This window comes from Lepidochelys olivacea, assembly GCF_965140295.1.
Source record: "Lepidochelys olivacea isolate rLepOli2 genome assembly, chromosome: 12".
Taxonomy (NCBI): Eukaryota; Metazoa; Chordata; order Testudines; family Cheloniidae; genus Lepidochelys; species Lepidochelys olivacea.
Genome location: NC_140422.1, coordinates 18,322,385 through 18,344,232, shown reverse-complemented (window position 1 = coordinate 18,344,232; position 21,848 = coordinate 18,322,385). Strand labels below are relative to the sequence as shown.

General features: G+C 43.8%; 1 protein-coding gene across 1 annotated transcript in view; it reads right to left on the bottom strand.

Annotated features, from left to right (window-relative positions):
• Positions 1–21,848, bottom strand: part of ITFG1 (integrin alpha FG-GAP repeat containing 1) — a gene marked incomplete at its 5' end in the record, with an annotated part of 215,601 nt that overhangs the window by 152,002 nt on the left and 41,751 nt on the right. Inside the window, one exon of the mRNA XM_084644488.1 lies at positions 9,523–9,584. Coding sequence (XP_084500614.1) covers positions 9,523–9,584 — 62 coding nt within the window. The remainder of the gene's footprint in view (positions 1–9,522; positions 9,585–21,848) is intronic.

Sequence of the window (21,848 nt, the reverse complement as noted above, 5' to 3'; positions counted from 1 at the left end):
GTTGCTTAGAGCTACTGCTTCCGGCCATCGGGTGGCAAAATCCATGAAAGTCAGTATGTACTGCTTTCCTCTGGGTGTCTTTTTCGGAAAAGGACCCAGAATATCCACAGCTACTCGCTGAAATGGAACTTCAATGATGGGGAGTGGCTGGAGAGGAGCTTTGACCTGGTCTTGGGGTTTTCCCACTCTTTGGCACACCTCACAAGACTGGACATAGGTAGAAACATCCTTGCCCATTCCCTCCCAGTGGAATGACCCCCCCAAACGGTCTCTGGTCCTGTTCACCCCAGCATGGCCACTAGGGTGATCATGGGCTAAGCTCAAGAGCTTGGCCCGGTATTTAGTTGGAACTACCAACTGTCTCTGAGGATGCCAGTCTTCCTGGTGTCCCCCAGAAAGAGTTTCCTTGTATAAAAGTCCTCTTTCTACAACAAACCTGGATCGATTAGAAGAGCTGAGAGGCGGTGGGTTGCTCCGTGCCGCCGTCCAAGCTCTCTGGAGGCTTTCATCTGCTTCCTGTTCGGTCTGGAACTGTTCCCTTGATGCTGGAGACATCAGTTCCTCATGGGATTGTGGACCTAGGCTTGGTCCCTCTGGAAGCGATATAGGGGATGGAGCTGTTTCTGTTGACTGTGAACCGCTCTCCGCTGGTGTACTATGTTGGGATTCAGGCTCCGGCTGAGCCTCTTGTGTAGGGTTATCGGCTGCTGCCAGTTCAGGTTCGGTGGGGCCCTCTGGTGTTGAGGTTGCAAGTACTGGATTCAGTGCTGACACGGGGTCTGGTGTTGGTTGTTCGGCTGGTTCCGGTTCTGGGACTGGTTCCGTCTGGGTCTCTGGGACTGGATCCACTACTGCTGTTGCAGACATTGGCCTGGGGTCCAGGTCCATCACCTCTGACTGGGTCCTGATAGAAGTTTCCGGAACAGAGCTAGGCCTCACGGCTTGTTTAGCCTGGTTGCGGGTGACCATTCCCACCCTCTTGGCCTGCTTCACATGATTGGCCAAGTCTTCCCCCAACAGCATGGGGATGGGATAATCATCATAGACTGCAAAAGTCCACATTCCTGACCAGCCCTTGTACTGGACAGGCAACTTGGCTGTAGGCAAATTGAAAGAGTTGGACTTGAAGGGTTGAATCGTCACTTGGATCTCTGGGTTGATTAAATTGGGGTCCACTAAGGAAGCATGGATAGCTGACACTTGTGCTCCGGTGTCCCTCCACGCGGTGACCTTCTTCCCACCCACACTCACAGTTTCCCTCCGCTCCAAGGGTATCTGGGAGGTATCTGGGCCTGTGGACCTCTGGTGTGATTCCGGTGCAATGAACTGTAATCTGTTGGGGTTCTTGGGGCAGTTGGCCTTTACATGCCCCAGCTCGTTACACTTAAAACATCGTCCAGCTGACGGGTCACTGGGGCGAGGAGGGTTGCTGGAGAACGGGGTGGTGGGACGATAAGGGGTCTGGAGGGTTCTTTGGGAGGTAGGTGGGGCTTTGGGCGGCCCCCGGTAATAGGGTGTGGTCTGGGGTGGTCCCTTCTGGTCTCCGCTCCAACTGCGACCAGTTTTCTTCTTCTCTGCCACCTCCACCCATCTGGCTCCAATCTCTCCTGCCTCAATTACAGTTTTGGGTTTCCCATCTAGGATGTATCTTTCTATTTCCTCAGGAACACCCTCTAAGAATTGTTCCATTTGCATTAGGAAGGGCAAATTTACTGGAGATTCAACACTTGCTCCTGATATCCAGGCATCCCAATGTTTTACAATGTGGTAGGCATGTCGGGTAAATGACATGTCTGGTTTCCACCTTAGGGCTCTGAACCTCCGACGAGACTGCTCGGGTGTTATCCCCATTCTGACTCTCGCCTTGGATTTAAACAGTTCATACTTGTTCATGTGTTCTTTAGGCATTTCAGCTGCCACCTCAGCTAAGGGTCCACTGAGCTGCGGCCTCAGCTCTACCATGTATTGGTCAGTAGAGATGTTGTACCCAAGGCAGGCCCTTTCGAAGTTTTCTAAGAAGGCCTCAGTATCATCACCTGCCTTGTAGGTGGGGAACTTTCTGGGATGGGAAGTGGTACCTGGAGAAGGATTGCTAGGGTTTGTTGGTATATTCTGCTGGGCCTTTATCCTCTCCATCTCCTCCACATGCTTCCTCTCTTTTTCCTTCTCCTCCTCCTTCAGCCGCATGAGTTCTATCTGTCTTTCATGTTCCCTTTGTTTTTCCTCAGCCTGAAATTTGGCTAATTCCAGCTGTAGTCGAGCTGAGGATTTGCCCATTCTAACCTCTCTGTTTTTAACTAACTTTACACCCGAGGTTCAGAAATAAACAAACAAAACTTGGCTGTAAAATTTTGCTGTGCTGGAATAGAATACCTATTCTCTGATAGTGATTGTCAGCCTACAGAAAAAGACAATTCCCTTGTCTCTGCTCTGGGCCCAAATTAAAGCAAAAAACCTCCAACTACTTGGAAACCTGCTTACCCAGCCCAAAGAAGAAAAAAAAATTTCTTTTCAAACCTGTGCTCCTTGTAAAACAAAAAAAAAAAATCAAAATCCTAAAAAAAAACCCTGCCACTTTTGTCTCCAGGCAAATGGGTAGAGCACACACCCCCTATTTACTTTTAGGAAGAAAAGAAAAAAAAAAAACAAAACCTCTGGGTTGGAAGACTGTGAATTTCCCTGCAGGAGTTAAGTACCCTGCCTCCAGGCAAAGAAAACCTGCAATTCACAAGATAATCCCCTTTTGTCTCTGCTTGGCCACAAAGCAGAGAGAAACCAAGCTGCTTTCAGTTTCAAAGCTGCCTTCTGGACTTCCTAAAAATTCCTTTTTAAAATCTGTATTTCTAGTTCAAAAAATCTCAACTGGATCTCAAAATGATTTCAGGTTAATCCCACCACTGTGCCACCATGTCAAGGTTCCTCCCCCACTCTGAACTCTAGGGTACAGATGTGGGGACCTGCATGAAAAACCTCCTAAGCTTATCTTTACCAGCTTAGGTCAAAACTTCCCCAAGGTACAAAATATTACCCCCGTTATCCTTGGAATGGCCGCTACCACCACCAAACTAATACTGGTTACTGGGGAAGAGCTGTTTGGACGCGTCCTTCCCCCCAAAATACTTCCCAAAACCTTGCACCCCACTTCCTGGACAAGGTTTGGTAAAAAGCCTCACCAATTTGCCTAGGTGACTACAGACCCAGACCCTTGGATCTTAAGAACAATGAACAATCCTCCCAACACTTGCACCCCCCCCTTTCCTGGGAAATGTTGGATAAAAAGCCTCACCAATTTGCATAGGTGACCACAAACCCAAACCCTTGGATCTGAGAACAATGAAAAAGCATTCAGTGTTTTACAAGAAGACTTTTAATAAAAAATAGAAGTAAATAGAAATAAAGAAATTCCCCCTGTAAAATCAGGATGGTATATATCTTACAGGGTAATTAGATTCAAAAACATAGAGAACCCCTCTAGGCAAAACCTTAAGTTACAAAAAAGATACACAGACAGAAATAGTTATTCTATTCAGCACAATTCTTTTCTCAGCCATTTAAAGAAATCATAATCTAACACATACCTAGCTAGATTACTTACTAAAAGTTCTAAGACTCCATTCCTGTTCTGTCCCTGGCAAGCGCAGCATACAGACAGACACAGACCCTTTGTTTCTCTCCCTCCTCCCAGCTTTTGAAAGTATCTTGTCTCCTCATTGGTCATTTTGGTCAGGTGCCAGCGAGGTTACCTTTAGCTCCTTAACCCTTTACAGGTGAGAGGAGCTTTCCCCTGGCCAGGAGGGATTTCAAAGGGGTTTACCCTTCCCTTTATATTTATGACAGGGAGCTATCCCAGAGTGCTCCATTGTGACCGCTCTGGACAGCACTCTCAGCTCAGATGCACTGGCCAGGTAGACAGGAAAAGAACCGCGAACTTTTGAATCTCATTTCCTGTTTGGCCAGCGTGGCAAGCTGCAGGTGACCATGCAGAGCTCATCAGCACAGGTGACCATGATGGAGTCCCAGAATCGCAAAAGAGCTCCAGCATGGACCGAACGGGAGGTACGGGATCTGATCGCTGTTTGGGGAGAGGAATTCGTGCTATCAGAACTCTGTTGCAGTTTTCAAAATGCCAAAACCTTTGTCAAAATCTCCCAGGGCATGAAGGACAGAGGCCGTAACAGGGACCCGAAGCAGTGCCGCATGAAACTTAAGGAGATGAGGCAAGCCTACCAGAAAACCAGAGAGGCGGACGCCGCTCCGGGTCAGAGCCCCAAACATGCCGCTTCTATGATGAGCTGCATGCCATTTTAGGGGTTCAGCCACCACTACCCCAGCCGTGTTGTTTGACTCCTTCAATGGAGATGGAGGCAACATGGAAGCAGGTTTTGGGGACGAAGATGATGATGATGAGGTTGTAGATAGCTCACAGCAAGCAAGCAGAGAAACCGCTTTTCCCGACAGCCAGGAACTGTTTCTCACCCTGGACCTGGAGCCAGTACCCCTGAACCCACCCAAGGCTGCTTCCTGGACCCGGCAGGCGGAGAAGGGACCTCCGGTGAGTGTACCTTTTAAAATACTATACATGGTTTAAAAGCAAGCATGTGAAAGGATTACTTTGCCCTGGCATTTGCGGCTCTCCTCGATGTACTCCCAAAGCCTTTGCAAAAGGTTTCTGGGGAGGGCAGCCTTATTGCGTCCTTCATGGTAGGACACTTTACCACTCCAGGCCAGTAACACTTACTCGGGAATCATTGTACAACAAAGCATTGCAGTGTATGTTTGCTGGCGTTCAAACAACATCCGTTCTTTATCTCTCTGTATTATCCTCCGGAGAGTGAGATATAATTCATGGTCACCTGGTTGAAATAGAGTGCTTTTCTTCAGGGGACACTCAGAGGAGCCCGTTCCTGCTGGGCTGTTTGCCTGTGGCTGAACAGAAATGTTCCCCGCTGTTAGCCACGGGGAGGGTGGAGGGTTGAGGGGGTGGCCACGCGGGGGGGGGGGGGGGGGCAAAATGCGACCTTGTAATGAAAGCACATGTGCTATGTATGTAATGTTAACAGCAAGGTTTATCATGAAAGAAAGAGTGTAGCCACTGTTTTATAAAATGTGTCTTTTTAAATACCGCTGTCCCTTTTTTTTCTCCACCAGCTACATGTGTTTCAATGATCACAGGATCTTCTCCTTCCCAGAGGCTAGTGAAGATTAGAAAGAAAAAAAAAACGCACTCGAGATGAAATGTTCTCCGAGCTCATGCTGTCCTCCCGCACTGACAGAGCACAGACGAATGCGTGGAGGCAAATAATGTCAGAGTGCAGGAAAGCACAAAATGACCGGGAGGAGAGGTGGCGGGCTGAAGACAGGGCTGAAGCTCAAATGTGGCGGCAGCGTGATGAGAGGAGGCAGGATTCAATGCTGAGGCTGCTGGAGGACCAAACCAGTATGCTCCAGTGTATGGCTGAGCTGCAGCAAAGGCAGCTGGAGCACAGACTGCCACTGCGTAACCAACTGCCCTCCTCCCCAAGTTCCATAGCCTCCATAACCAGACGCCCTAAGAACGCGGTGGGGGGGCCACCGGCCAACCCGCCACAGAGGATTGCCCAAAAAAAAGAAGGCTGGCATTCAATAAATTTTAAAGTTGTAAACTTTTAAAGTGCTGTGTGGCATTTTCCTTCCCTCCTCCACTACCCCTCCTGGGCTACCTTGGTAGTCATCCCCCTATTTGTGTGATGAATGAATAAAGAATGCATGAATGTGAAGCAACAATGACTTTATTGCCTCTGCAAGCGGTGATCGAAGGGAGGAGGGGTGGATGGTTAACTTACAGGGAAGTAGAGTGAACCAAGGGGCAGGGGGTTTCATCAAGGAGAAACAAACAGAACTTTCACACCGTAGCCTGGCCAGTCATAAAACTGGTTTTCAAAGCTTCTCTGATGCGTACCGCGCCCTCCTGTGCTCTTCTAACCGCCCTGGTGTCTGGCTGTGCGTAACCAGCAGCCAGGTGATTTGCCTCAACCTCCCACCCCGCCATAAACGTCTCCCCCTTACTCTCACAGATATTGTGGAGCACACAGCAAGCAGTAATAACAGTGGGAATATTGGTTTCGCTGAGGTCTAAGCGAGTCAGTAAACTGCGCCAGCGCGCCTTTAAACGTCCAAATGCACATTCTACCACCATTCTGCACTTGCTCAGCCTGTAGTTGAACAGCTCCTGACTACTGTCCAGGCTGCCTGTGTACGGCTTCATGAGCCATGGCATTAAGGGGTAGGCTGGGTCCCCAAGGATACATATAGGCATTTCAACATCCCCAACAGTTATTTTCTGGTCTGGGAAGAAAGTCCCTTCCTGCAGCTTTTGAAACAGACCAGAGTTCCTGAAGATGCGAGCGTCATGTACCTTTCCCGGCCATCCCACGTTGATGTTGGTGAAATGTCCCTTGTGATCCACCAGAGCTTGCAGCACTATTGAAAAGTACCCCTTGCTGTTTATGTACTCGCCGGCTTGGTGCTCCGGTGCCAAGATAGAGATATGGGTTCCATCTATGGCCCCACCACAGTTAGAGAATCCCATTGCAGCAAAGCCATCCACTATGACCTGCACATTTCCCAGGGTCACTACCCTTGATATCAGCAGATCTTTGATTGGGTGGGCTACTTACATCACAGCAGCCCCCACAGTAGATTTGCCCACTCCAAATTGATTCCCAGCTGACCGGTAGCTGTCTGGCGTTGCAAGCTTCCACAGGGCTATCGCCGCTCGCTTCTCAACTGTGAGGGCTGCTCTCATCTTGGTACTCCTGTGCTTCAGGGCAGGGGAAAGCAAGTCACAAAGTTCCATGAAAGTGCCCTTACACATGCAAAAGTTTTGCAGCCACTGGGAATCGTCCCAGACCTGCAACACTATGCGGTCCCACCAGTTTGTGCTTGTTTCCCGAGCCCAGAATCGGCGTTCCACAGCATGAACCTGCCCCATTAGCACCATGATGCATGCATTGGCAGGGCCCATGCTTTCAGAGAAATCTGTGTTCTTGTCCTGATCACTCACGTGACCGCGCTGACGTCGCCTCCTCGCCCGGTATTGCTTTGCCAGGTTCTGGTGCTGCATATACTGCTGGATAATGCATGTGGTTTTTAATGTGCTCCTAATTGCCAAAGTGAGCTGAGCAGCCTCCATGCTTGCCTTGGTATGGTGTCCGCACAGAAAAAAGGCGCGGAACGATTGTCTGCCATTGCTCTGACGGAGGGAGGGGTGACTGACGACATGGCTTACAGGGTTGGCTTCAGGGAGCTAAAATCAACAAAGGGGTTGGCTTTACATCAAGGAGTATTTCAGGCAGGACTTCACAGAGGGTTCCAATAAGAAATGATGCACCTAAGTTATTGTTCTTATTGGAATAAGGAGGGTTAGTCTGGCCTCTGATTGATACATGGCTAGATTTACCTCGTTGCACCTTCCCTGTGAGTGACTGCAGTGTGACCTAGAGGAATGAGTCCCCTAGACGGGGGAGGAGACAAATGAGTACAAAACAAATCTGGTCTATTTCTTGTTTTGATCCACTCCATCTATCTTTTACATCTTTGGCTGGCAGCAGACGGTGCAGAATGTGTGCATGCCATCCACATCTCATGGCTGCTCGGCAGAAGATGGTGCAAAGGACTGCTCGCAATCCGTATCGCCTGCCTGCTCACCATAAGATGGTTCAATAGGACTGACTGCAGGACTAAAGAGAATGACCTGGTCAAGTCACTCCAGATTTAGTCCCTGCACCCATGTCTGCCCAGGCGCTCGTGGCCGATGTGGCCAGGAGCACCTCGGACTTGACGATGACGGCTACCAGTCGTACTGTACCCTCTGCTGCCACAAGGCAAGGGGTTGCTGCTACTGTGTAGCAATGCAGTACCGCGTCTGCCAGCACCCAGGAGACATACGGTGACGGTTACCTGAGCGGGCTCCATGCTTGCCGTGGTATGGCGTCTGCACAGGTAACTCAGGAAAAAAGGCACGAAACGATTGTCTGCCCTTGCTTTCACGGAGGGAGGGAGGGAACGGGGGCCTGACGATATGTACCCAGAACCACCTGCGACAATGTTTTAGCCCCATCAGGCATTGGGATCTCAACCCAGAATTCCAATGGGCAGCGGAGACTGCGGGAACTGTGGGATAGCTACCCACAGCGCAACGCTCCGGAAGTCGACTCTAGCCTCGGTACTGTGGAAGCACTCCGCCGAGTTAATGCACTTAATGCACTTAGAGCATTTTCTGTGGGGGGACACACACTCGAATATATAAAACCAATTTCTAAAAAACCAACTTCTATAAATTCGACCTTATTCTGTAGTGTAGACATACCCTGAGAGTACTCTGTACAAGGGGCCTTCCTGTCATAAGGGGTCTATGGTGGCACTAGACCAAGTCTCGGTTGCAGGGTCAGGGCCTGAGTCATGGCTGGAGGGTACTGTGTGTTGCAGCTATTTTATTATTTAAACATGAATGAAAGGCATAAAATTTAAAGCTACCAAAACAACTTAGGACACCTTCATGGCTCATAGCTGTACTACAGCATCATTATCTCCTCAACCCCTCTGTCCCCACTCAAAACCCCCACACCTCCTCATTATTTCTATGTTTAGATGTTTTCACATCATTCTAGAAGTGCCTATCTTTACCAGACTGATTCCCAATTGAATTTTTCTCCATGTTCCACTCCCTCCAGGCTCAGCAATACTGCCTGAATTGCACAGTATTTCCACAAGATCTCCATGCCATTTTGTGCACAAAGCAATGGATAATGACATTATCAAATTATATTTTACTTAAAGACTGCCTATTCAAACCTTTCATTTTTATCTCATACTACCTAATGGTTTTTTTAATTAATTGTTACAAGCCAATCTGGATTGAATCACGGCTTTTAATAGAGACATCTTGAAAGCAGATAGTCAAGAAATGGACTTCCTGCCGAAAAAGATTGATGCCTTTTGTTTGTTTTTCCTTTTTACTCTGAGTTGTGCTGTGATAGCTACTTGGGAGTTTCCGATCTATAATTAGAGACATGTTCTATAGGGAAAAGTGTGTCATCTAAATATCTGACTCACAAAAGTCTTTTATTCATGCCTTGAAATCTTTTTAGCCACATTTAAATCAAACTAAAAATATCCATGCCTGGAGGCAACAAGGAAAAATTACTCCTTAGAAAAGCTTTTTCTTCATAAACCATCATGCTGACAAATTAAATGACAGTAACCTCTTACAACAGCTGACACCACCACAGGAGTCCTGTTAACATGTGCATTAGGGTAGACTGATTGGTTTAATTGGCAGTCATGCTAAAATCCTGCAGAGGAACTGATGCTGAGTGAATCATCTCCTCCAGCAATATTCAGCAGTTTGAATGCAACAGTGCAGCTACGATCTCTTAATGTCAGCTCTGTTTATTCTTGAAATCAGTATCAGGTGACCTCTTTGTTTTATATTTCTTAAAGCTATGTTTTAGCATAAGATGTTTGCTGTATTTTATTCCTTACCTTATTTACCCATGTTTCAAACTGAATTTGTTGGGAATTTGATAATGTTGTAAGGAACAAATCTGAAACAACAAATGTAATACAATTACAAGATTTAATATTTAATTATACATGTACTTTTAATCCTATATATATGTAAATTAGTTTACTTAGTAGTCCAGTGGTTTTCGAATGCATAAACAAACAGATCAAAACATTGTAAAAAAAAGAGCTTGTTTTCAGCCCTAAGCCTCTACTTGTACAACTACAACTGTTTGAAAATACACACTTTTGTTACACTAATGCCTGTGAATGTATACACATACCTAAACAAAAACATAAAAAGATGTACACACAGAAGTAAGTGTTAGAAAACCACGTGTACAAGTGAAGAGTTATGAAATTCCTCATTAGGGAAGAGAGGTAAACAATTCTCAAAACTGAAGAAAACATCACACAGAATCTTTATCATTTGCTAAACATCATAATGTTTTTCTAGCTTCTCTGGCATCGAAATTAGCTCTACACTGATTAGCCCCCCCCGCCCAAAAAAGAGACATTTTTTCATCAGAACATTACTGCTTACAGAAGAATCTATACTTTTGATTGGAGGTATTTTGGGAAGATTTCCAAAGAGGGAAAACGGGAGGAGGGAAGGGAGAAGGGAAGTGGGGAAAGGATTTTGGAAAGAATGACGACAACCAAGTACTATATGCATTAAAACGTTTTAAACACAATCACCTTTCAGCAATCTGATGGCCCATTTTGTTATTTTTTCCTTCTTCCATTTACTATTTTAAATTTAAAATGGCAAAACTATTTCACTACTTAGGTAACAGAGCTCCATGACTGCGCTCAAGTGTTGTCACTATTCAGGCTATGATACAGTTGTTCCTTTGTATACAGTAAGAACCCTCAAAGAGTTACTGTTACATTCATGCTTTTCCCTGATATCATCCTGAAGAAGCAGACAGAATGTGTTATACGAAAATTTAAAAGCCACATTAAGGATAAGTGTCCTGTTCGATTAAAGAAACCTTTTTAAAAAAAAAAAAAACCCTGAAAGCTACAACATTTACTCTATCTTTCTAGACCCTTAAAAATGTCTATCAAGCATTTAAGACTTATGAATGGATGACCGTCTGAAAATGTGACTCACAAAAAGATACCCAATAGTTAACTTTTAATAACCAATTGTTCTTTACAATTAGAGCTTTTAAAAATATTTATTTAAAAATACCAGCAAAGATGACAAACTAATTAAACATCCCAGTTAAACTAAGATGCAGTCTAGCTCCTAAATCATTCTAGTAGCTTAATTTATTATGTTAGTATAATGATAACATAATGACCATTTTACTCAGTGCATATAAATGGAAGACCTTAAAATGATAATTTGCTTTATTTGAATTTTAAAGCTGTATTAATCCTTATGAATTTTAAATTGAAATAATCAGGACTAATGCATAAAAATGTGATATGTCAGAGACTTTTTTCCCCCTTTTTTAAAATTTACTTATTGTAGCTTTGAAAACAGAATTTGAACTTGGCAATGTTTTACCTTTTGTCTGTGGAAAATCATGGTTTATATATAGAGTCACTGAACATGATGCTGATATATACATTAAAATATTAAGAACCTAGCCACAAAAGCAAGGATAATCACTTATTAGAGCCATGGGAATAATCCAGTGATTAGTTTAAAAAAAAAAAAAAAGATATTTTTTCTTCACTTCTGCTGTACCTGGGTAAGGCGCTACCAAATTCGTGGCCATGAAAAACGAGTCACAGACTGTGAAATCTGGTTTTCCCTCATGGAATCTGGTTATTTGTGTGCTTTCACCCTACACTAAACAGATTTCACAGGGGAGACCAGCATTTCACAAACTGGGGGTCTGAACCCAAAACAGGGTTGGGGGGTGCAAGGTTATTTTAGGGTGGTCATGGTATTGCAACCCTTATTTCTGTGCTGCTACCTTCATTGTTGGGCAGCCGGAGGGCAGCAGCTGTTGGCCAGGCACCCAGCTCTGAAGGCTAGTGCTCACCAGCAGCAGCACAGAAGTAAGGGTGGCATGGTATGGTATTGCCATCCTTACTTCTGCGCTGCTGCTGGCAGCGGCTCTGCCTTCAGAGCTGGGCTCTTGGCCAGCAGCCGCCGTTCTCTGGACACCCAGCTCTGCTGGCAGCAGTGTTGCCAGCAGCAACAGTGCAGAAATTAAGGATAGCCGTATTGCAACCCCCCCTACAATAACCTAGCAATCTCTCAACTCCTTTTTGGGCCAGGACCCCTACAATTACAATACCGTGAAATTTCAGATCTAAAGATCTGAAATAATGAAATGTACAATTTTAAAAAAATTCTGTGACCATGAAATTGACCAAAATGGACCACGAATTTGATAGGGCCATACATATGTGGCCCAGTCAAACTCTCACTGAGAAGTCAATGAAAGAAAGACTTAGGGATTCTTAAAAGTAAGAGCAATTTTAACATTCAAAACATTAATATCCTCTCCACACTACAACATTTAAGCACATTTGCAAACAGTAATTGTCATGGTTGGCTCTAAACATTTTGTGTGTCTCCATACCACATGTAGAATACCTGGTGAGTAACAATGGCAGCTAAAAGAGTTTCTTCTTTAGCAGAGACCTTGGCTGGCTGTGACACATGGCTAGAAAGGGTTACACAGCTTGCAGGCTGAATGACCCAAAGCTCACCTTTAAAGTCATGTTAGAAAGGTATGTGAATGATAATTAGGGCCATTCATGCTAAATAGGCTCGACCTTTGAAATGCAAACGTATATTGTTTGAAGTAATACTAATTGTGTGCATCTTAGATGCTATTCCTAAACAGACAGTTCCTGTCCCTCACTACAAGTACTGATTCAGAGATCAAAAGGGAATATTAACATTTGGATGAATCTTGGGTAGAATAATGTCATTGTCTATATGTCTCTTTGAAGTCTGTAAAAGACTGCCTAATGGATAAATTGCCCTATGTTAATTTGTGTAACTAATTACTGATGGGTTTGAGAGTGGTATCTGTATCAGCAAAAAGAATGAGGAGTACTTGTGGCACCTTAGAGACTAACAAATTTATTTGAGCATAAGCTTTCGTGGGCTAAAACCCACTTCATCGGATGCATGCAGTGGAAAATACAGTAGGAAATACACACACACACCCCATGAAAAAATGCGTGTTGCCATACACACTATAATGAGAGTGATCAATTAAGCTGTTTAGAAAGCAAATGATTACATCAAAAGCCTATTGTTTAACCAGGACTGTGTGGTCAAGTGGATGCTAGGACACTGTATACAAAGACCCTTGGGTCCTGATTCTGTCATCTCAGATCTGCTTAGGCTTCATTGAAGGAAGTTTGAGTTGCAAGACTGAAGTCCCAGTTATGCTGGTATGCCCTGAATATGATATTTTGACATTGGATTATGACCTATGAACTCAATTCTAAAGGAACTCTTTGCAACTACAAAGCTCACCATCTCTGCTATGAATCTGAACCTTAATGGACTGAACTCATGTCTGTATATATATTGATCTTTTAACCATACTCTCTCTCTTTTGTTTTTTTAATAAATTTTCATTTAGTTAATAAGAATTGGCTGTAGCATAAGATCTGAAATATCCAGTAATGTGGGAGGTAATGTGTCTGATCCTTTGGGATTGGTAGAATCTTTTCTTTTATATGATGAAACAAGATTTACAGAAATTTTCATCATATTTGACGTGGGTACCTGGATGGAGGCCTGTGGCTGGATCACTTTAAGGGAACTGTGTTGTTTGGACTTCTGAGTAACTAGTAAAGTAATAAAGAAGCTGTTTTACACTGGCTTGGCAAATTTAAGTATTGTAATATCTGCCATCTTTTTGGGGTTTGGCTGCCCCATTCTTGCAGTTCACCCTAATTGAGTGACCATAACTGGCTCTCAGTCACACTGGCAATATATCAGTCTTCACATAACCTGTTTGGTACACTTTTGCATAGTGCATATAAGACCTCCTAAGTGTAACTGATTAACATTTACATCCTGGTGCAAGTGCTAGAGAAGCCAACTGGGGGGGAGCTTTTCTTGACCTGCTGCTCACAAACCGGGAAGAATTAGTAGGGGAAGCAAAAGTGGATGGGAATCTGGGAGGCAGTGACCATGAGTTGGTTGAGTTCAGGATCCTGACACAGGGAAGAAAGCTAAGCAGCAGGATACGGACCCTGGACTTCAGGAAAGCAGACTTCGACTCCCTCAGGGAACGGATGGGTAGGATCCCCTGGGGGACTAACACGAAGGGGAAAGGAGTCCAGGAGAGCTGGCTGTATTTCAAGGAATCCCTGTTGAGGTTACAGGGACAAACCATCCCGATGTGTCGAAAGAATAGTAAATATGGCAGGCAACCAGCTTGGCTTAACGGTGAAATCCTAGCGGATCTTAAACATAAAAAAGAAGCTTACAAGAAGTGGAAGGTTGGACATATGTCCAGGGAAGAGTATAAAAATATTGCTCGGGCATGTAGGAATGAAATCAGGAGGGCCAAATCGCACCTGGAGCTGCAGCTAGCAAGAGATGTCAAGAGTAACAAAAAGGGTTTCTTCAGGTATGTTGGCAACAAGAAGAAAGCCAAGGAAAGTGTGGGCCCCTTAATGAATGAGGGAGGCAACCTAGTGACAGAGGATATGGAAAAAGCTAATGTACTCAATGCTTTTTTTGCCTCTGTCTTCACGAACAAGGTCAGCTCCCAGACTGCTGCACTGGGCATCACAACATGGGGAATAGATGGCCAGCCCTCTGTGGAGAAAGAGGTGGTTAGGGACTATTTAGAAAAGCAGGACGTGCACAAATCCATGGGGCCGGACGAGTTGCATCCGAGAGTGCTAAAGGAACTGGCGGCTGTGATTGCAGAGCCATTGGCCATTATCTTTGAAAACTCGTGGCGAACGGGGGAAGTCCCGGATGACTGGAAAAAGGCTAATGTAGTGCCCATCTTTAAAAAAGGGAAGGAGGAGGATCCTGGGAACTACAGGCCAGTCAGCCTCACCTCAGTCCCCGGAAAAATCATGGAGCAGGTCCTCAAAGAATCAATCCTGAAGCACTTACATGAGAGGAAAGTGATCAGGAACAGTCAGCATGGATTCACCAAGGGAAGGTCATGCCTGACTAATCTAATCGCCTTCTATGATGAGATTACGGGTTCTGTGGATGAAGGGAAAGCAGTGGATGTATTGTTTCTTGACTTTAGCAAAGCTTTTGACATGGTCTCCCACAGTATTCTTGTCAGCAAGTTAAAGAAGTATGGGCTGGATGAATGCACTATAAGGTGGGTAGAAAGTTGGCTAGATTGTCGGGCTCAACGGGTAGTGATCAATGGCTCCATGTCTCGTTGGCGGCCGGTGTCAAGTGGAGTGCCCCAGGGGTCGGTCCTGGGGCCGGTTTTGTTTCATATCTTCATAAATGATCTGGAGGATGGTGTGGATTGCACTCTCAGCAAATTTGCGGATGATACTAAACTGGGAGGAGTGGTAGATACGCTGGAGGGCAGGGATAGGATACAGAGGGACCTAGACAAATTGGAGGATTGGGCCAAAAGAAATCTGATAAGGTTCAATAAGGATAAGTGCAGAGTCCTGCACTTAGGACGGAAGAACCCAATGCACAGCTACAGACTAGGGACCGAATGGCTAGGCAGCAGTTCTGCGGAAAAGGACCTAGGGGTGACAGTGGACGAGAAGCTGGATATGAGTCAGCAGTGTGCCCTTGTTGCCAAGAAGGCCAATGGCATTTTGGGATGTATAAGTAGGGGCATAGCGAGCAGATCGAGGGACGTGATCGTCCCCCTCTATTCGACATTGGTGAGGCCTCCTCTGGAGTACTGTGTCCAGTTTTGGGCCCCACACTACAAGAAGGATGTGGATAAATTGGAGAGAGTCCTGCGAAGTGCAACAAAAATGATTAGGGGTCTGGAACACATGACTTATGAGGAGAGGCTGAGGGAACTGGGATTGTTTAGTCTGCAGAAGAGAAGAATGAGGGGGGATTTGATAGCTGCTTTCAACTACCTGAGAGGTGGTTCCAGAGAGGATGGTTCTAGATTATTCTCAGTGGTAGAAGAGGACAGGACAAGGAGTAATGGTCTCAAGTTGCAGTGGGGAAGGTTTAGGTTGGATATTAGGAAAAACTTTTTCACTAGGAGGGTGGTGAAACACTGGAATGCGTTACCTAGGGAGGTGGTAGAATCTCCTTCCTTAGAAGTTTTTAAGGTCAGGCTTGACAAAGCCCTGGCTGGGATGATTTAATTGGGGATTGGTCCTGCTTTAAGCAGGGGGTTGGATTAGGTGACCTCCTGAGGTCCCTTCCAACTCTGATATTCTATGATTCTATGCACCAGTCCTCCTTCGCACCAGCTCTCAGTGCAGCAGGGCATCTTTGACAACATTATCCCATTATTGCTGGTGATGCATTGCATGTGCCTGTTTTCCATGAACTATGCCCTACTTAGCCAAAATGGGATGGCTGCCAATGCACACACATGGCTCACGGGCTGTTGTGAGGCTGAACTTTCATTTTGTTGTAAATGGGTCAGTTGATTGTGTCAATCTATTTACAAAACACTGTTGTGTTTTTAGTGTAGAAAAGCCAGATTCATAGGCTACGCAAAGTAAATTATTCTGAAGCTGTTATGAAGTTCTTAGTTGTGGAAGTTCTTGGTTTAAGGTTTGTTTTTATCCTAATTTTTTTTATTTGTAAAAATTAGCATAGACTGACAAAATTTTAACATAGTTATAGAGCTCTTTTACATAGACAATGAAATAGTTTTGCCATTTTTAAGCACAAATCATAATCAGGTGCCTTTGGTAATCTCATGATTCTCCCCATATGACAATATGGTACTGTACAGAGGCATAGCCAAATAGTTTCTCTCTTTCTCTCTAAAGTAGACTAAGATAATATGGATGGAGTGTGTTTACCAAAATTCCAAGAAATTAAATTAACACTACTGAGAATTAATGTATACAGTAAATAGTTAATTTAATCTCCACTCTTTGAAGCTTTCTGAGTAAGTATCTGTGTATGCCATTTTTTAATAACAGTCCTTTTTCCAAGCAAACCATTCCACTATATGCAGTTATGAGTTCACAAATAGGACATATTTGCAAGTTATGAATTAATAACAGTTGCAATCCTGACGACAGCTATTTTAAAAAACAGTCCATAAGACAGTCTATTCTTCATTAACTCCCACGAATGGGCGTTAAACATTGGACTACCCTCCACACAGCTCAGATCACCCCATTTGGAAATAATTTTTTGATCAACAAAAACACTCTTCCCCCACATTCCTATATTTTCATGCAGTTAACCCAAGAAAAACCAAACAAAGATGGGTGGCAGGCAGGGGAACTGGAACAATTTGTATAGTGGGAGTGCTGAAAGCCTTTGAACCAAACTGCAAACCCTATAAATGATGGAAACCGCTTCAAAGCAGGGAGTGCTGCTGTACGCCTAGTTCCAGCACCTACAGTGGCAGGGTGCATCAATACATTAGATTTTACTTTTGGAAATTTGGATTCAACTCTAGTTAAGGTCATAAGCAAAAAATGATTTTGGAGGCCTCATACTAATCTTATTACAAGCACAACACGCAATTTGGAATGACTAATGGTCTTTGATCAGGTGAGGATAAAGACTGGAAAAGCAAAATGCCAGTAATGAGATATATGGACAAAACGGTGAAACAAGTTTCCCCACACATCTGCTTGCCATTAATTTTGGCCCGTCAATACATGTAAGCCCTCCTTTTCACACAAATACCATTATTTAAAATATAATGAATCTTCCTGGCTAAAGCTTTGCCTTCAGTTTGCCGGAACAAGTAAAACGTCTTATAATGTAATCCATCAAAAAAGGGATGACTCTTGCCTATAGTAATCCTGGTGAAATGAGGTTTACAGGATTGAAGCTATACATTAATATGGATGATGCAAGTCTGCCAGTAAAACCTGCAAAGGAAGTGTGGGCATATTATCTACTGTTAGAAAGTTAAACGCCCTAGCCATGAAATAATGCTTATAGGACTAACTGAATGTAATTACCCTTTTTTTAAAATTTTTTTTTGTTTTGGAACTGTACCGAATACCAAGTTATTTTTTTCTCTAAATTAGAAAATACATTAAACCAATTAAATCAATATTTTAGGCATGATTCCTTTCATCCTACAGAGTCTCTCATTCAATAAAGTTAATGGAAGGCCTGCCTATTTTAGTATGGGATCAATCCTTTCTGTCTTCCTTGAGAATTGCTATATAAATATAGCTTGTCTTACTACTGGTATGTGTTTCACAATACATGCACCAACTAACTTCACACATGGCTCATCCTTCTTTTATAAAGACAGGTTTCAGAGTAACAGCCGTGTTAGTCTGTATTTGCAAAACGAAAAGGAGTACTTGTGGCACCTTAGAGACTGACCAATTTATTTGAGCATAAGCTTTCGTGAGCTACAGCTCACTTCATCGGACGCATCCGATGAAGTGAGCTGTAGCTCACGAAAACTTATGCTCAAATAAATTGGTCAGTCTCTAAGGTGCCACAAGTACTCCTTTTCTTTTTGTTTTATAAGATTATTTTGCATTCGATTGGGTCTGAACATCAGTTTACTCCCATGTTAGTTTGTATTATTTTCCTCTAATATTTGTAATTTAGAGTGCATGTCTTGTTCCGTAATATTTTCTAAATGCTTGTAGTGAGTGGAAATATGTGGTGAATTAGTTTTTTCTAATATAAAAATCAAAGATTTTCTTAAAAAAGTTTCAGCTTGATGCAGATTAAATTAGTCATGTTATACACGACTCAAAATATAATTTCATAATGGGAACAGAGATTTATATTACTGCTACTGGGAACTGCTGTAACACTAGGTGGCAAATTAAAAATAAAAAAGAATCTCATAAAATTCATGATGATAGGACCAGAATAAAAAATAGCTCTAAAATGAATTAACTACTGAAAAAACTAGAAAGAAAATACAATGGCTTGTATGTCACTTAGCCTAATAATACACATTTCAGCTATCTAGTGTGTGGGAGGAATAAATCTGGGGATTGAATCTGAGACAAACTACAAAAGCTAATGAAAAGATTATAATTTAATATGTCTGAATTGTTTACTACAGAGGTGGGCAAACTACAGTCTGTGGGCCACATCCAGCTCGCGGGAACGTCCTACCGCGCCCCAGAGCTCCTGGCCTGGGAGGCTGTCCCCCTTCCCCTGCCGCCACACTCTGGGCAGCAGGGCTGCAGAGCCCGGCCTGACCCGGTGCTCCGTGCTGCCAGCCACCGGTGCTCCAGGCAGTGCAGTAAGGGGGCAGGGAGTGGGGGGAGGAGGGGTTGGATAGAGGGCAGGGGAGTTCGGGGGGTGGTCAGGGGTGTGGATAGGGGTCGGGGCAGTCTGAGGGTGGGGAACAGAGGTTGAATGGGGGCAGAGGTCCCAGGGGGGCAGTCAGGAAGGAGAGGAGGGGTTGGATGGGGGGGCAGTCAGGGGACGGGGGATGGATGGGGCAGTGGTCCCAGGGGCGGGAGGGGGCAGTCAGGAAGGAAAGGCGGGGGGTTCGATGAGGGTGGGGGCCAGACCATGCCTGGCTGTTTGGGGAGGCACACAGCCTCCCCTAACCAGCCCTCTATAAAAAATTTCAGAAACCTGATGCGGCCCTCAGGCCAAAAAGTTTGCCTGCCCCTGGTTTACTATGTTAAATGAAAATGTGGAGGTGAATACATTTATAAAGTCCTTTTTTAGCTACTGCAGTATATTGGGAAGGTCTTCCATTCTGGATGTTTCAAGAAACCTTGGGCAAAGTTTTCAAAGGTGACCGCCTAAATTACAAACCAAAGTCATGCATGCCTGTATGGTTTGCACAGAGATCATGAGTAGCATACGGTCTTGGGTAGTAACTAAGTAACTTTGATTTATTCAGCACCTTACCAATCAATTCAGTATCATTCAGCAAAAAAAAAAAAAAATCCTTGCCCTTAGGGCCAGCATTACTTCTACCTTTTGTTCCCCTTTCTTCCACATCCTCCTTTCTCTATTTTCTCCTTCTTCCTGGTCTTTGAGACTTCTTCATTGTCTCTGCATTTCCCTGCATACACTGTAGTAACTTTCAGTTTCCCTCTCAAGCCCTTTTCCCTTTTACCGATAAAATGAGCAAAACAATGTGACATACCAGGGTACAATCCAGACTAATGGGTAGCTCTGTCACCCCACCCTCTAATCTAGGATGCCCTTTAAAATGGGTACAGCATGCAAGTCACTCCCAGCTATGTCTCTGTCTGTGCTGCTACCAGCCACACCTTGGCTCTTTTCCAGTTTTAGGTTTTCCCTCAGAAACGTATGTCCTGAACTGCCCAGCCCTCTTCAGGACAGTACAAGTTTAGATAAAGCCCCCCATTTCATCAACAGAAATAATATGAGTACATCTTGTTGCCCCAAATGGAGTTTCCCCCACACTGCAATTTAAACACACTGGATTAGATATAAAATAATACAACACATTTATTAACTACAAAGAGAGATTTTTTTAGTGAGTACAAGAAATGACACACAAAAGGCAGAAATGGTTACAAGGAAAATAAAGATAAAACACAACTGGCTCCTAATTTAACACACTATGTGAAATTCAAAGCAAAGTTTTCTCATCACATCCAAGACCAAGAATTTCACACCCGAGTCACTGTTTTAGGCTTTATGCAAACGGGCATTGGTTTACACACCATTTACTTATCGAAGGTCCCCTCTGCAAACACGAAGGCTACAATTTTTCTTAAGATCCTGAATTTACCACCTGACCCCACACAAATGCATCAAGTGAGCTGGATTCAGTCCACAGACCAGCGTTTCACAACTCCGGGGTATGCCATTCTGCTGATCATTTTTGTGCAGTCTCAAAGAACTAAAACACAACCTGAAGGTCCAAAGCAAGTGAAAAGGAACTACAGCAGTGAAAAGGAATTAATCTCTTACACTGTCTGTGCCAACCCCAATAATGAAATTTCATTTTCTGAAACATGAGAATTCAACAAAAAATGATCACTTAGAATGCTAATTTAGATAAAGCAATTTTTATGTGCTCAGAGTTGCAGCTGTTTCTCTGTTTTTAGATTAAACAAAAAGACTGCTAAGCAAAACTATGCCATCAGTTCAAATAGCCGTCTTTAGACCGCCTCTAGTGAGGATGCTCCAAATGTGACATGAACTGGGAGATGGTGACAAAGGCTTTGCATTCAGTACAGCATCAACAATCCCAACTGAATACACAACTTTAATCCATTTCCTCTCCCTCTGACCCCTCTATTTTAAGGCTATGGCTACACTACAGTTTAGGTCAGCAGAATTTGTGTCACTCAGGTGTTTGAAAAAACTACCCCCATGAGCAACGTAAGTAACACACATATAAGTGCCGTTGTGGACAGCACTATGTTGGCGGGAGAGCTTCTGCCGCTTGTGGAGGTAGTTTTATTATGCCAGTAAGAGAGCTCTTTCCTGTAAGCATAGTGTGTCTACACATACAGCCGCTGCAGCGCATTTGGTGAAGACAGGCCCTTAAAAGTAGTAGCAGGTTCTCTCCCTGCAGGACCCTGATTATTGCACTGAAATCTTGCATGATTCTGGTTCTTCTTTAGGTACAGAAAATTATGACTGAAGAGGAAGCCTACGTCATATATGATTTAATAAAATTTTCGGGCACCATTAAGTTCTTTAATATTGTTGATCAAACCTGCTGGAGGGAAAGAGGAGTGGACAGACATCTGTCAGAATGAACAGTAACATTTGGGTTTCAGAATTTTGAAGAGCTACTAATATTAGTATATGTTATTCAGACTTGTACATGCATCCCTAGATTTAAACTGTAGAGGTCATGTTTAAAATTAACAATTTTGAATCATTATTTGCAGTGTCAACTAAACTTCACCCCTATTCTGACATACGTAGCATACTACAAATCCAAAAAACGAATTCACTAAAAACTGACAAGCCTTTAAGGGTGCCCTACCGTATCTTATGTCGGCAGTTCTGCTAAAAATACTAGCATTTGAATATGCGCCTTTTAGTCTGAAAAGCACAGAGAATGAAGTATTTGGCACTGGTTAAGATACTCCATTCAAATGCTGATGGGTTTGATGGCAGTAGACATAGGGATATTTATAGTCTAAGATTGGATAATCAACAAATGAAAGCTCATGTATATTAACTATCTGAATTGTACAGAAATTACATTCAACTAGTACACTACAGAGAAATGAAATCCTTGATACTTTGAAAAAATCTCAAGCCAGATGCAGGC